The sequence below is a fragment of the Phyllobates terribilis genome, unplaced genomic scaffold (genome assembly GCF_046119375.1).
Source record: "Phyllobates terribilis strain yellow unplaced genomic scaffold, ASM4611937v1 Scaffold_2__4_contigs__length_985480577, whole genome shotgun sequence".
In the NCBI taxonomy this organism is placed as follows: Eukaryota; Metazoa; Chordata; class Amphibia; order Anura; family Dendrobatidae; genus Phyllobates; species Phyllobates terribilis.
Genome location: NW_027362762.1, coordinates 74,910,933 through 74,927,421, shown reverse-complemented (window position 1 = coordinate 74,927,421; position 16,489 = coordinate 74,910,933). Strand labels below are relative to the sequence as shown.

The window sequence follows — 16,489 nt, the reverse complement described above, 5'->3', positions numbered from 1 at the left end:
TTTGTGGACTAAAAGGTGGCACGATTCGACCGCCGATCTTTAAACCTTTACCCATCAGTGGTGGTTAAACAGCCGTTTTACCCAGGCAGACCAAAGTAAACTTTTCTCACTGATCGATCTGTAATAGATCGCTCAGTGCGTATAGGCGGCCATGGTTCTCGGCAGTCCTATTAACGCCACCGGGAATGATTATTTTTTTTTTTTTGGTGTTAATTTTGCGCTGCGCAAAAGATCATTACACCCGAGTATTTTGCTTTTTGATCGGATGATCAGCAGGCCTTTTCCACTGCAAGATAATAGTGAAACAGGCATCTTTAAGAATGCTGGTCCAACGATCATCTTTCAGTCTACATCCTGCTTTAGTGACCCAAGTAAGAATAAGGACTTTAATATAAATCGTAATGTTTTTAAAAAAAAAAAAAAAAAAACTTACCATAGACTTTACTATAATCTTCCACATTCAGCTGAATTTATTTCGATAGCACAAATCCATTGGCAGACATCTCACAGAAACACGGGGTCAGGCTTTTTGAATTCCAAGACACCCAATCACTTTTCCCTGCCATCAGGTAGAAGGTGGCGAGCCAACTTGCATAGAACTCGTTGGGTTGACTTCCAATGAAAATTAGTTTTGTAGTTCTGTTGTGTGTTCTCTCATTTGGGCAAACCATTGGACTTCTTGGTCTTTCACTGGACCTTGTTCTGGAGATCGTGTATTATACCATGTGTTTTTTTTTTTTTGTTTGTTTTGTTTTTTTATGTTTCTGGTGCCCCCTCATTTTTCTTTTTTTTACCCCCAATAGCTTTGCCAAGTTGTTATTTTATTTGTGTATTATCTGTATCGGTAATTTGGTAGACTGGTTTATTCCTGTTTTACGTAAACCCTTTCTATTTGAACCCCCTTTAGGTATGAGCCAACAGAGATTAAGTCAGAGTGCACCAGTAAAATCCCCTCCACCACTTGCCCCCCAGAGCGGTGTCATGGGAGGTGGCGGCAATCAGCAGCAGCTAAGACTCCAACAGCTTCAGATGGAGAAAGAACGTCTACGACTCAAGCACCAAGAACTGCTTCGGCAGGTGAGGCCACAGGTTAGAAACAGCCTTTTGTACTCTCTATATGTTTGTCTTGTCGTCTTTGTGGTGTTTAGTGTGTATGTGTGTGGGGCGGATAAGAGGATTTAATGGTAAATTATATATTATTATATTTCCATGTCTTGCATGGACCTCCAAGAAAAAAACCAAATATATGTACCACCTTTTCTCTATCATGACAGGTGCAACCTTGACCCAATATACGCAGTATATACCAATACAAGAACAGTTTATTCCAGACACAGCTCCAGGGTTAAATTATTGGTGGAGAAATTTGAGGACTACCAACTCTCCTCTGAGAACTGAACTTTTTTTGACCCACAAAGCAGTCAAATTTAGAAAAGGAGACCACAGATGAGAATGACCCTCAGAAATGGAGTCCATCATAGTTGTGGAGATGGCCAAGTCAGGAAATACATTAAGTTGTCCATGCGCTTTAGATAGCTGTAGGCCAAACTGATATGCCTCTGGATCAATATCCAGTAAGCAAGCCAGCATGGCGGTAGAAAATAATTTGACATGTTGGATCTCAACATGCCTCCTCCCTCTTTCCTCGAAATTTGACATGGTGGAAGAAAAATATGTATGGGACCCTGCAGACCGAGAGAAACAGTTTCTTTCACACTCTTTGGCTAATCCTGTCATTTTACTTTTATGACTGCATAATGCATAATTTCCCTGTCCTTCTATGGTCTGCTGACATCTTTTAGTCTTCTACAATATAAAGGCTGCAAAGCCAAAAATAAACCACTCAAGTCTGACAGGTTTGGGCTGAAAAACCAGTCTTAATGCTAATGTTCTTTACATAAACGTCCATAGAATTGATTTCCCAAGTTTTGTTTTTTTCCTAACTTTAGAGTGAATTTCTAGTTCTTAGTACTGCGTGGAGAATCAAATGCCCAAGCACAGTTCTACTGCAGATATTTTTAATGTTAAGGCTATGTTCACACGTTGCGTTCTTGCTGCGTTTTTTTTCTGCAGGCAAAACCTGCTCTCTTGGCAGTAAAGAAACTGCTTACAAAAAGCAGGTTTTGCTGCTTTTTTTTTTTATTTTTTTTTGCTGCGTTTTTCAGGATCCTAAAGTTCAGCATTGCTTCCACCACAGAAGAAATAGTACCGGTCACCAATGCAAGACATATGTGAAACCATAAAACTATTTTTGGAAAAAAGGGCAATTTGATCAAATTATTTAGTGTAAAAAAAAATTATGATGGAAAAAATAGTGACTATTCTGAACAAAAAAAATCATGAAAAAAGACACAATTACAAATGTAACAGCGGGGGGAGGTGAATTGGTCAGGAATAGTTTACCTAAGACATTGACAGAGCATTGAGCTTATATGAGACAGTTTACTTTCACACTTTGGTCGGCCACGCTTGTAAAACAGTCTGCCATGCAAAGCAATATGAATTCGGATGTGCTGTGCACATGATGCTCTAATTAGCGCGCCAAATTCACATTGCGTTGCAAAGCGCAGCATGACCATTTCAGCAGCAGAAGGGAAGGAAGGGAGACACAGATCCATTACTAGTGGGTAGGCGGAGCCCCACAGGATAGTTCACCTCAGATTAGAAAAAGTGACGACCGGCCCCTCCAGCTTAGGCTCCTCCTACTCCCATGTCCTTCAGTTTTAAATTTGAGGTTGCAGAGGATAGTCGCTGCCTTTGCAGCTTCTCAGAAGAATTTTTTATTTTACATTCCCGTGGTCTAGAGGTCTCAGGGGGTCTCAGCGCTGCTGGGACACCTGACCCTCCCCTGGCGGATCTGCGTACCCCCTAAAGAGGTCCCCGCAGAAGCCTGCCGGCTCCGGGGGATACAGCGCGCTCCCTGGCGGAGATGCACACCGCTTCTTGGGGTCCCTGTGCTCTCTGCCGTGAGGGGGAGCAAATGGCCACGGCGCCACACATCCCTGGGGGTCCCTGTGGCGCTCAGCTGGGTAAGTGCTCATCAGTTCTGAGTGCTTCAGCGGCTGCTGCGGCAGCCGCTCTTACTGTAGGCGTGGCTTTGCGCTTCTCTGCTCCCTGTCACTTATCCTCAGACAGGAAGCGCTCGGAAAGCGTGCGCTGGAGCTGACCCAGCCCCTTCTTCTTCTCCTGGGTCCTTCGGCCGGCGTCCATTTCCACGTGCAGCGCCTGCTGCTTCCTGCTCCCCGCTCTCTACACCTCCCCAGAGAAGAGCAGTCATCGCGGCCAGCTGGTGAGTCACTTCTGCCTTTTAAAGCAGAAGGTTCCGTTTGCTCACTATTGCAGCGCAGAGCACCTTACTGCTGGCCTGTTAAGGCAGACAGGGTGTGCTATATCCGGCGCTGCTATCTCCCTGCTGAGGAGGCCCTGGGACCCACACACCTCTGTCCTTTTAAGGCAAAGGGGTATTGTGTGGTCAGCAGCATTAACCCCTTCTGAGGGGTCTGGCCTCATCAAGGCAGTTAACCTGTTCTGGAGTGCACGCTTCTGGGATCAGAGCGCGCATCTCCCTAGTCTGTTAGGTTAACTTTTGCTCTGCAGGCAGCTGGGGTAGCTCTCTCCCTCTGGAGGAGCTTTAACCCTTCAGTACTTGGTGATTTTTTTGCGAGGAACAGGCTGTGGTAGCGGGATCACACTTCCTCGGTTACTGTACCCATTGTCGGACCTCCTGGGTCATTGGGTATCAGCTAAGTCCCAAACGTCGTCACGAGGCAAGAAGCGCCACAGGCCTGTGGTGGCGCCGTCTCCTCCGCGCAGTGCGTCGGAGGTTTCGGAATCACCGACAGTCTGATGGTGAGATTTCCGAGTCTGATGAAGAGGAATCGGCAGGGTTGCTCCGCTTCGCTTTCGGGCTGCGTGGACGCTTTTATTGGGGCTATGCGGGAAGCGTTACAGCTGTCTGAAGAGGTGACTAGGCGCCCTGGCAAGTCGGCCCGGCTGTATCAGGAGTCGCTTCGGGCTCGTTCGACGCTGCCGGCGCACGACGAACTTAACGAGGCGGTGGAGAAGGAACGCCTGTGTCCGGATAAACGCTTCCAGGGGATGCGGTTTTTTGATGCCCTGTACCCCTGCTCCTCGGAGACGATCGCCAATTGGGTCCCCTCGCCTGAAGTGGACGTGCCATTGTCTCAGCTGAGCAAATCCTCTTTGCTTCCTGTTAAAGGGAAGGCGAGTCTACAGGACCCGCTGGACAGAAGGACGGAGTTAGCGGCGAAGTCCATCTACGAGGCCGCGGGTCATGGATTCCGAGCGGCCTTGGGGGCCATGTGGGCTGGTGAGGCTTATCTGCGGTGGTTGGATCAGCTGCGGACGGCGTGGCAAGATGGGTCTCCGCTGTCTCAGGTGGAAAGGCTCTTCCAGCTGTTGGAAAAGGCGGCCCGATATGGCAGGGACGCAGTGCTGGATACTACTTCTGTTATGTCCAGGGCTCAATCCTCGGCCGTCACAGTCAGAAGAGCACTGCAGCTTAAACAGTGGACTGGAGATGCGGTATCCAAACAAGGTTTGTTGAGTCTGGCATACAAGGGCGGTCAGCTTTTTGGTTCGGACGTCACGGAGCTGATTGCCAAGGCCAAGGATTCGGCTTTGCCGCAGCGAAAAGCAGCGGCTTCTACGTCTGGCAAGTCAAGTGCCAGTAGTGGTCGTCAGCCCTTTCGGCCCAGGGGACGGTTCGATCAGCCCTCTTGGAGATCGGGTCGTCCCTCATCTTCCGGAAAGAAGACCACCCAGAAATCCCGTACACCCTGGAAACAACATTTCCGTCAGGACAAACGGGAGGTTGACAAAAAGCCCGCTAAGGCGGACTGACGCCAGGAACCCTCTCGAGGGCTCTTGGATGGGAGGTCGTCTGCTTCAGTTCCGGTCGATTTGGGCGTCCCACGTATCGGACGCCTGGGTAACGCGGGTTATGTCGGCAGGCTATTTCATAGAGTTTCATTCTCGACCCCGGGACAGGTTTCGTCAGTCTCGCTTCCCGTCCGAGCCCAAGCTGGCTGCCGCACTGCTGCGGGAGGTCGACTCTCTTCTGCAGCAGGGCGTGGTGGTTCCGGTTCCGCCGCAGGACCGGGGAAGGGGGTTTTACTCCAACCTTTTTGTGGTCCCCAAAAAGGAGGACCAGTTTCGCCCCATTCTGGACCTCAAAGAATTGAATGTTCATGTCCGGACCCGGAAATTCCGTATGGAGTCTCTTCGCTCTGTCGTGGCGGCCCTGTCGCAGTACGATTTCTTGGTGTCGATCGACATCCGCGATGCCTATTTGCATGTCCCCATCGGCAGGGCTCACCAGCGCTTCCTGCGTTTCGCCATAGGTCAGGCCCATTACCAGTTTGTGGCCCTACCATTCGGGTTGGCCTCGGCTCCCAGGGTTTTTACAAAAATTCCGGCGCTGCTCATGGTGCTCCTTCGAAGGCAAGGAGTTACGATTCTCCCCTACCTGGACGACCTGTTAATTGTGTCGCCCACAGCGGAGGAGGCGGTGACAGCTCGCGATCTCTCCCTTCAGCACCTGGAGGACTTTGGGTGGCTGGTCAATTGGAAGAAGTCGTCATTGGAGCCGTCGCAGTCAATTCTGTTCTTGGGGATGCATTTCGACACGGTACAGGCAGTGGTGTCTCTGCCTCTGGACAAACAAGCGAACCTTCGTCACCATGTCCAGAATATGAGGTCGGCGATGGCGATGTCGCTTCGGAAGTGTATGCGCCTTCTGGGTCTGATGGTGGCGGCAATGGAAGCAGTACCGTTTACGCAATTTCATTCCCGGGGTCTCCAAAATCTTATTCTGACCCGTTGGGATCGATCGCTGGCTTCGCTAGATCGCTGTGTCAGTATCTCCCGCAGGGTGCGAGAGTCTCTTGGATGGTGGTTATGTCCGGAGGCTTTATCCCTGGGGAAATCCTTCCTCCTCCCACGGTGGTCGGTCATTACCACCGATGCCAGCCTGACTGGCTGGGGGGGGTTTGGAACGATCTCTGGGTTCAGGGGTTCTGGTCGTCAGAGGAGTCGTCTCTGCCGATCAACATCCTGGAGTTGAGAGCGATTTTTCTCTGCCTCCGACATTGGACGGTCCCCTTGAGCGGTCTGCCGGTCCGGATTTAGACGGACAATGCGACAGCGGTCGCGTATATCAACCATCAGGGCGGGATGAGGAGTTCCAGGCTCATGATGGAGGTCTCGCAGATCCTGGTATGGGCCGAGTCCAGGGTTCCAGCCATCTCCGCGATTCACATCCCAGGAGTGCTGAATATCACGGCGGACTTCCTCAGTCGCGAGCAGGTGGATCCCGGAGAATGGAGTCTTCATCCGGATGTTTTTGCACTGCTGTGCTCCAGTTGGGGGACTCCCCAGGTGGACTTGATGGCATCCAGGCTGAACGCCCCGTGGGACCAGTTCAAGCTGATCTACGTGTTTCCGCCGGTATCCTTACTTCCTCTGGTGGTCCGGCGGATCAAACTCGAATGAATTCCGGCAATTTTGGGGGAGCCGGATTGGCCGCGGAGGGCGTGGTATTCAACGCTGGTGTCTCTTCTGGCGGCGCCCCCGTTTCCACTGCCTCTTCACCCGGACCTGTTAACCCAAGGGCCCATTCGTCATCCGGACCTGAAGTCGCTTCGTTTGACGGCGTGGCTCTTGAGACCGAGATATTGACCCGTCGTGGGTTTTCGGCCGAGGTCATTGCCACCTTGCTGGCGGCCAGATGTCCAGCTACGACTAGGGTTTATCACAGAACTTGGGAGGCCTTCTATTCATGGTGTTCTGGATCGTCAAGGAACCCGAGGGTTTTTTCCATTCCCAACTTCTTGGCTTTTCTGCAATGTGGTTTGACCAAGGGTCTGGCGGTTGGTACCTTGCGGGGTCAGGTATCTGCACTATCCGTGCTTTTTCGGAAGACTATTGCCTCGCGCAGAGATGTGCTCGTTTTTTCGTGGGGTTGCACGTCAGTTTCCGCCTCGGAGGGTGTTTGTGGCTCCTTGGCGGCTCAATCTAGTCTTGGAGGCTCTTCAGCATGGGCCGTTTGAGCCTATGGATTCAGCTAAGCTTTTACTTGCTTTCTTGGAAGGTGGCCTTCCTGGTGGCGGTCACCTCCTTGAGAAGGGTTTCTGAGTTGGCGGCCCTGTCTTGCTCGCCCCCTTTTCTGGAGTTCCACCCGGATCGCGTGGTGCTTCGTACCCGTGGCGATTTTCTGCCTAAAGTGGTGTCGCGTTTCCACTTCAGTCAGGACATCGTGTTGCCCTCCCTCTGTCCGAATCCGAAAAGTCCAAAGGAGCGAGCCTTGCACTCGTTGGATTTGGTGCGGGCTTTGAAGTTCTATCTTTCAATCACGCAAGGGTTTCGGAAGTCGGACTCTCTTTTTGTGATTCCTGCTGGTCGTCGGCGTGGTCAGCGGGCCTCCAAGGACACTATAGCTCGGTGGATACGTTCGGCTATCCTGGAAGCATACCGGCTCAAGGGCGAGCCTTGTCCGGTCAAGGTTCGAGCTCATTCCACGAGGGCTGTTGGTTTGTCGTGGGCTTTTCATCAGGGGGCCTCGGCAGCGTAGCTCTGCCGGGCGGCTACCTGGCACTCCGTTCACACCTTTACAAAATTTTATAAAGTGGACGTGAGTGCTTCCGCCGATGCGGCCTTGGGACGCAGGGTCCTGCAGGCGGCGGTGGTTTAGGTTTTCTCTTTATCTAGTTTTGGCTCTTGTTGCGCGCTTAACTATGTTGTTGGGGTGTTGGCGATTCTGCCACTGTTTCCCACCCTTGAGTTCTGGACTGCTTTGGGACGTCCCACTAGTAATGAATCTGTGTCTCCCTTCCTTCCCTTCTGCTGCTGAAAGACGGATTTTGGTAAGACCTTACCTGTAAAATCCTTTTCAGCGAAGGAAGGAAGGGAGACACAGCACCCTCCCATGGCAGAAGTGCATTATTGTTTTCCAGATGCGGCGCGACTCCTCTCTGATGGCGGTCGTCTGGGCGGGGGTCTGCGTGCTAGGGCTCTGTCCAGCATTGCCAGCTCATCGCAGTTGTCAGGTCCAGTGAGTAGTGCCTGGGACTGTGTGTTTTTTCTGTTATATGCATAACCTGTTCTCTCGCATTTCTGAATTTTCGGAAGGGGTTGTGTTGTTCCGCTGGTGTTATCTGCTCTTCCTTAGCTTGTGTACGGACTGAGGAACATGGGAGTAGGAGGAGCCTAGGCTGGAGGGGCCGGTCGTCACTTTTTATAAATCTGAGGTGAACTATCCTGTGGGGCTCCGCCTACCCACTAGTAATGGATCTGTGTCTCCCTTCCTTCCTTCGCTGAAAAGGATTTTACAGGTAAGGTCTTACCAAAATCCGTCTTTCTACCGCGGTTACGCTGCAAATTCGCGGCCATTGAGGAACATTGAAACGTAGCAAACCCGCAGGTATATGTGGATTTGCTCTGATTCAGTGGCCGCGAATTTGCATCGTAATCACGGTGCGTGTGGTACCCGGGATGAAGAGGAGACTACAACTCCTCTTCATCCCGGCTACCACGCGGTGAAGAAAAGAAATAAAAAAGTTAAAAATAAATAAAACCTGTATACTCACCTCTCCGGTCTGCTCCCGGCGATGATCCTCTCTTCTCGGCGTCCCGCGGTGTACTTGCAGGACCTGCGGTGACGTCATTTAGTCAGCAGATGGTCACGCGACCATCACCTGATTGCTGACGTCAGCGGTCGCGGGATGAAGAGGAGTTGTAGTCTCCTCTTCATCCCGGGTACCGCACGCACCGCGATTATGGTTGCATGGATTTATATTGTGTGACCAACTTGTCAAGCACTTTTCCAAGTGATGCCCAAAATCGCTTGGAAAAGTGCTTGAAAAAACATCATGCGAAAACGCATGTAAAAGTGCTTGACAAACGCTTCTACCTGGCAGGAAAAACGCATGTAAATCTGCATGCGTTTTTTTCTGCCAGATGGGCAAAAACGCTTGCATCAAATCTGCTACGTGGGCACATAGCCTGACTGCCATTCTCAACTGCCATGAACACCAAGACATTATGGTTTAAACTTGGGAAAATCACAAATATAAATGGCTTTCACATACTGCTGCACCTTCCTTCTTTTTCACTAAAAAAACACTTACCCATTGCTTTCTATGGGTGAAAAAATGTTGAAAGACGTGACATGCTGCAGTTTGCAAAACCGCAGCAGTCTTCCAACTCAGTCAGGAATAAAAAACAATGTGTGTGCATGAGATTTCTGAAATCTCCTAGACTTTGCTGGTACTGTAAAAAGCAGCTTAAAATTTGCATAAAAAAGCAACATGTGAACATAGCTGTATGACATTAAAAGGTTGTGTTTTTTTTTTTTTTTCTCGCTTTGTTTTTCAAATCAGTTATTAATTCACTATCAGAATTTACTAAAGCTTTCCTCACCACCAACTTTTCAGACATTCATACTAAATAGGGCTAGAGATTTTTGGTGACATTTGGTTCCTAGAATTTGCAAAGAAACTATGGCGTTGTTGCAACTTCAGTGTTTCTTTGTTTGGGTCGGAGGGTTTAAAAAAGTTTGCAAGCAAACTTGAGTCTTGAAAAAAATGGCCATGGAGCTGGATGGCTCTATGCAGACAGTGGATTTCCCTATTAATGTAGAGAAATCTGTAGTTTTAGTGTCTACTTTGGACTAGGTCAAAGTTAGTCATGTTGTTAATGAATTTAATAGTACACAGGTTTACTTTGGTTCGCAGGAACTAGCTCTTCGTAGTCAACTACCGACCATGGAGCAAGACGGTGGATCTCAAAATCCAGTGTGTTCTTCCGGAATCACTCAAGAGCTCAGAACAATGACCATGAACAGCTCCGATCCTTTCCTAAACAGGTCCGTACATTGCAACCACCTTCTTTCAAATAAGTGACCAAATACATCACTCTGCAGATTTCATATTTATTCTATTGGTCAGCCCTGAGATGGTACTACTATGAAATATAACAAGATTTTCTCAGTTGGGCTGAAATTTTCCCTACTCACCCCTACCCTCCGAATATTGGTTTAATTTTATTTCCTTTTTTGAAAAAAAATTGTGATAAACCTTTTTTTTTTTGGCAGCGGCACATATCACTCCAGAGATGAGAGTACGGACAGTGGATTGAGCATGAGTAGTTACAGTGTTCCCCGCACACCTGATGATTTCCTTAACAGTGTTGATGAAATGGATACAGGTCAGTTGTTTTTGGGTGCACTCACCAATTGGGGTAGCATGTGACCTATATGTCAACCCTGTTAATATCTAGGGCATTAAGATACTTATTGGGTTGTCTGGCATTGCAACTTGGTTCCATTAAACTGGACGGGGTAGAGGTGCAATTCCACGCTCAACCTGTGAACTGGTGTAGTAGTATTCTTGGCGGGTGGGAGGTGGACTGCAATTTTTCTAACGAATTACAAACTTTTTAATTCCACCTCTTTGAACAAAGTTGTCCTATGATATGATATGGTTGTCCTATGATAGACTTATCCCACCAATGACACCTTGGGGGTTATTTATCAAGAGTGGCATATGCCACTCAAGTAGGCTCTTGGTTAAAGATTGGTGTAAGATGTGACAAATGTATTATTTCACCGACAATGTATAGCAAATTTGTTGCGCCATGGTTGACCCCATTGTTTTTGTCAATGATGGACGTGGCACAAGAAAAGCAAAACGTTGCAACATTTTTTGTACAAATACCCCGTCTCCAAAATTTGACTACTTTTTGAAGCTAGGAATCTGGTGCAAAGGGGTGGGAAATTATATAGATCCCTTGTCGTCTTCCAGCTTGCTTGATTTGGCGATTTACTGGAAAAAGCTTGGCGAAAATGAGAGGTGGTTTTATAGTGATTAGTGGTTGACCCTTCACCGATTGGAAATGAATGCCGTAGTACCCTGCAATTGATGCTTTTTCTGGGGAGAACTTGTTCAGATCCATAAAGTAGTAACATAATTAGCCACCAGTAAATAAAGTGCCCAAAACATGTAAAGCATCTAGCCCCACTTTTATCGTTCCTGTCTAGGATAATTTATTGCGTGGTGATGTCTTCAACTTTTTGTGCTTTTTACTTATTTGTGCGTTTTTATTATTTTGACGGATTTATATACTTTTTCTTCTAAACCGCTCACATTTCTAATTCTCAGGCGATGCAATCAACCAAAGCAGTATGCCCTCACAACAGAACCGGTTTCCTGACTATTTGGAAGCACTTCCAGGAACTAATGTGGACCTTGGTACGCTCGAGGGGGAAGCCATGAACGTAGAAGGAGAGGAACTAATGCCGAGTCTACAAGAAGCTTTGAGTTCTGACATCCTTAATGACATGGAGTCTGTTCTTGCAGGCACCAAACTGGATAAAGAGAGTTTCCTTACATGGTTATAGAGGCCTTTTCGAAAACTGCTTCCAAAATCTCTGAAGGATTTTGTCAACCAAGAGTGCCTGTAACTTTACAAGCCTAACCCCGGCCACAAAGTAGACTATTGAGTTGTGCTCCAGACAAACAAACTTTCAAGGACTTCTACAATTTTTTATTTTTATTTTATTTTTTTTGCATTTTCTCGTTCTAGTATTTTCTTTCCACCCGTTGCTGCTTTTATTATTAAAAACACTTTTTTTTTTTCTTCCCCACATTTTAAGAGCCTGAGGTATCAACATTTTTGAATTTCCTAGCTGCCTCTTTACGTAAAGTGAATGGGAACAGTTAAGCAATACGTACTACAAGTAGATACTCCATTTTGTAAATATATGCAGTAACTGTTTGCTTCCCACTCTACTGACATTATTAGCTACCCTATCAGGGAAGAACGAGATATTTACTCAAATATATGTAACTTGTTGTATGGTGGCATTGCCTCTCTTCCCTCGACTTTTATCCTTACCATTATTTCTAATGAGTCGTCTTTTCTTTTAAAGGGGCTGAGCAACCTCGTAAGACTTTGTTTTACTGTTCTTAACAACCCTTGATTTTTTCCCTTGAACCAGTGTTAAATTTCTTTTGTCTTTGGGATATGCTGTGTCTAAAGAACTGCTACTTATTCTCACCCAGAAGTGCAAAAATAAGCAATAATTAGTCCTACGTAGAGATGAGAGGATCAGGCAAAATTAAAAAATTTGCCTGTTCTCGCGGTTTTTGCCCGGAAATTCAATTTGCAAAGAAGTTATTCTCTATGAATTTCATGTCTCTTATTATGCTGTGTGGTTTCCGCAGACCTCAGAGCATATTAAACATAATATAAACAAAAAAAAACTCCTTATGCCCACCTCTTTGGTCCCTTCGGTCCTTACCGTCACATGTCTGGTCCTTATCACATCTTCAGATCCCTGCTGTTCATTTTTAATTTGCCGGGCCTCTCAAACAGGGATCGGGATCCTGGGTCTGATGAGGCCTGGGAGGGTTCTGCGCAAGCCATGGCGTGCACCATGACCTTGAGTGGGAATGCTATGGATTCCATGGCGTGCACCATGACCTTGAGTGGGAATGCTATGGATTCCATGGCGTGCACCATGACCTTGAGTGGGAATGCTATGGATTCCATGGCGTGCACCATGACCTTGAGTGGGAATGCTATGGATTCCATGGCGTGCACCATGACCTTGAGTGGGAATGCTATGGATTCCATGGCGTGCACCATGACCTTGAGTGCGAATGTGCAGAACCCAGTGAATTCAGCGCAAGCAGTGGGTTTTTGAAGATGCACCAAGGGCCCGATGGGCGATGGTGAGGCGTGGAAGGGCCAGAGAGATGAGCTATAAGGTTTTGCTTTTATTTCCCTTGTTTTTTAAACTTTTTGATGGACTTTTCCAGTTCAGAGAAATAGTGGCAGATTGCTTCCATTTTGCTGAATCCACACAGAAGCGAGTTAGAAAAAAAAAATCCACATTTTGGCAAATGCAGATTTTTGTAAAATTCGAGTAGAATTGATTTCCACTCAAATTGATTTGCTCATCTCTAGTCCTATGTAAAACTCTTGAGGACAAGAAAGTGGTGTTGAGCTATTGGCGACCAAACAGGTCTGATGTCTCCCCATGAGTCATCGGCCCATCTATGGTTGGCTTGGCACACATGGTCTAATTCTAAGTGATCATTTTATTTTTTTTATTTTTTTTTCCAGCCATACCAATTTTTTATCTAAAAAGTTTGAAGCCATAAAGCTGTAATAGTATACGTACTAGTCTTCTGAGAGATATACGTACTCCTATGGATTCAAATCAACTCTAGGCAGTCGCGAGCCCGGATTCAATCATGTTTGAAGTATTGAGCTTTATTATATGATCTGTACTTGATGTAAAGATGCTGTTTTTGGTATATTGGTTAAAATAAGTTGTGTGTTGGGTCTGTGCAAGGTTCTGAACACTACATTGAACGGCTCTGTAATGTAGTATTTGTTTTTAAATGCTGATGTAGATGATGCCGACAGGTGCCAGTGTGTGCTCGATAACAATGATGTTTTTATACTTTTATGCGGATTGGAGGTGGTACCAGAGAGATTTTTAGAATGTGTTTTTATTACTGACAAAAAGAAAATAAGGTTTTGACATATATCGAACAAATCATTCCACCTACCTCCTGTCTTTTTACGGTTAAATGTCTTTTTATGTGAACCTCAAAAGTCTAATATGTAACGCCCGTTGAGAAAACTTTATTTTTTCTTTTGCCTTGTCAACAATTTACCCAAATGGTTTTTCTTCTCTGATCAGGGTCCCTTGACTATACAAATGCTAGATCTACATGTAGCATTGCTTTTTCCAAAGAAAGCAAATTGTGTGTTGCATCTTGTGAAACTTGTCTATCACCAACTGTCCTTGCAAATGGGTGATTGTTGCCTGACTCTTTTATGTATATGACTATTAAATGATTATGTCTTACTGTACACCTAATTGTTTTTATTAGAAAATTAAATAGCTAATTGTAAGTAGTAGTGTCTTTTTTTTTTTTTTTTTTCTTCAATTTTTTTTTGTGTGTTCCTGAAAGCCTACTTTGACCGTTCCCTTGAACGCACAGTGACTGGCAAAAGTTCTCCCTTTTTTGCTACAGTTTTATGTTTTGGGCTTTTTGTTTTTTTTTTGAATTGTTTAAAATGGGAATAGAAGAATGATTGTTTTTAGTTTGAATAGACACTCAAAATATTCAATATAAAATATAATTTTATTAATATGTAGTAAATTTACACGGGAAGAACGTCAAATATATCCAAGTTGATAGTTTAAATACAATCCTATAAGTATGCTGCAATAGATATATTCTCAAGTAAATATAGTGTACAACATTCAATAAAACAGGGAAAAGAGAACAATACCATGTATGGACACCCCAGAACTCCCAACGCACGTTTCGCCTTGTGGCTTTTTCAAGGAGTACTGTACTTGAATACTTGTATTTTCATCAATATCGGTCAATCTCAAAAAGGTTTCCATCAATAAGAAATACTAATAAAAAAAATCTGTACTGAGATAATCCTTAAAAATTATTGCTGCCATTTTTTTTGTTTACTTTTTCAAACTGAAGCCTGTATTAATATATGCATTTACCATCATTCATTTTTTTAAAGAAATATAAAATAATTGCATAAAAAAATCAATTGAAAGGAAAAAAATATGTAGCTTTTTTCTTTTTATTTGATTTTTTTTTTTCTCTTTCATCTATTGTGTATCCAGAATATAAGCTGACATTTGGTGGAGGAGTAATAACCGACTCCAAAAACAGAAAATTAATAATTATGAATGTTATTTATTTGCCGCCTTCCTACTTGCAAGACTACACTATAAGCCTACGGTAAAGTCCCCGCACCCTCCTGAAATTTACTTGAGAGAACTTATTGTTTTGAAGGTTTTTTTTTATTTACTTTTTAATGCAATAATTAGTTGTATTATTATTTTTTTTTAAATCATTTTCACTTTTTTTAGTAGCTAAATTTGATTCACAAAATTTCATGTCTGTTTCAACACTAAAAAAAAAAAAACCTTGACAAGCCAGAAGAACAATAGGCGGGCTTTATGAATTGAACCTTCAAAAGTACATACAGACTTGCTTTCTGCACCTTTTAGGCATTAGAGGTTGTCCACTACTTTATTATTGATGACCTATCCTTAGGATAGGTCATCGATGTCTAATCAGTTGGAGTCTGGGTCCCCCGCCGATCAGCTGTTCTCGGTGTTGGCCGCCGGCCGAAACTGCTCAGTCTTCTGATAGTGTCCGCATCTGCCCCTTATTGATTTGAATGCCGCGACCACTACCAGAAGAATGAGCAGCTCCGCAATTGAGCATTGACCGTCACCGAGAACAGCTGATCGGGCGGGAGTGCCAGATCCTGACCGATAAAGCAGTGACCTATCCTAAGGATCGGCCTTAAATGATAAAGTAGAGGACAACTTCTTTAAGGCCAGTTTCACGTGTCTATGATGCATGGACTGTGCTTGGATCACAATACCAGGCCTGAACGCCGGGTCTCCTGACCTGCGCCAAGTGCCTCCTATATGGCAGGAAGCCAGATGACCAAGGCTGAGTGCAGTGGTGCAAGCACAATCCATGTTTCATGTGCGACACCAGCATAACTATTTTAGCATCAACAATGAGCCTTTGCCTACATGTAAAACCATTTCTAGAGTGATAAGAATTTGTGTCATATCCAAACAGTACATCGGAAATTTGCAAGGATTTATTTTGCCTCAATGGAAATCCGCTCCTGGTTTTGAGAATAAGCAAAAAATGTTTGGAGATATTAGACAATGCTTACCGAGGGAAGTTCCACTTGTAAAATATATGGTTGGGTAACTTGGCACCCTCATACATATGCTGAGCCAAGCACACGAGTTCTCTATAGACACCCACCATAGGTGTCCTATCTTGAAAGAAGACAAATAGGATTGGCCATGTTGAAATTAATGTGTATGAAAATCTTAGGAGTAAAATACTTTCCTTCATTATACAGCTGGTGACACAATACCTGGTATTTCTGACTGTCAGTTGGGAAGGTGATAAAGCAGTTTAAGGCCTGGGAATTAAGTGGAAATAAATTATGTTTACTGGCAATGTAAGACGTCTTTCTGGTTTCTCAGGGGTGAGGCTTGTGCTATGCCTTCCTACAGCCAGAGTAGGAGAACAGGACTGTGCCTAATCTGGGACACTCCTATCCACAAATATTACTTGTTCTATTGTAACCCTTTTATAGAGTTAACTTTACTTTATTTATTTTCCTCGATTTTTATTTTTTTAGTCTCTTTGGACGTAACTACCACTGTCAATTTCTAAAACTCATGTAAGGAAGAAAATATCTGCATGAAGTTTGTTGATTTTGTCCTACCTTGGTTTCCTCCATTTGGTCATGCTTCAAGACATACTGATAATTTTATTCTGTGAAATTTTCCTTTAGATTATGGATGTGGCTGATGTAAATTATGACGACAAACTGTCCAGTGATGTAAAATATATGTAGGTGATAAATAAGCAACAGGGAA

The 16,489-nt window shown here is 45.2% G+C and overlaps 1 protein-coding gene across 4 annotated transcripts in view; it reads left to right on the top strand.

The window, feature by feature from the left end:
- The window catches only part of YAP1 (Yes1 associated transcriptional regulator), a 66,753-nt gene extending 52,848 nt beyond the window's left edge, over window positions 1-13,905 (top strand). For 2 of the 4 annotated variants that reach the window (XM_073662132.1, XM_073662130.1), the window contains 4 exons: window positions 908-1,077; window positions 9,753-9,883; window positions 10,112-10,224; window positions 11,178-13,905. In XM_073662132.1, coding sequence (XP_073518233.1) covers window positions 908-1,077; window positions 9,753-9,883; window positions 10,112-10,224; window positions 11,178-11,416 — 653 coding nt within the window. In that variant the 3' untranslated portion in view covers window positions 11,417-13,905. Of the gene's footprint in view, window positions 1-907; window positions 1,090-9,752; window positions 9,884-10,111; window positions 10,225-11,177 lie in introns of all 4 variants that reach the window. The other 2 variants (XM_073662131.1, XM_073662129.1) reach the window with 1 other exon arrangement.
- Window positions 13,906-16,489: the final 2,584 nt, after the last annotated feature.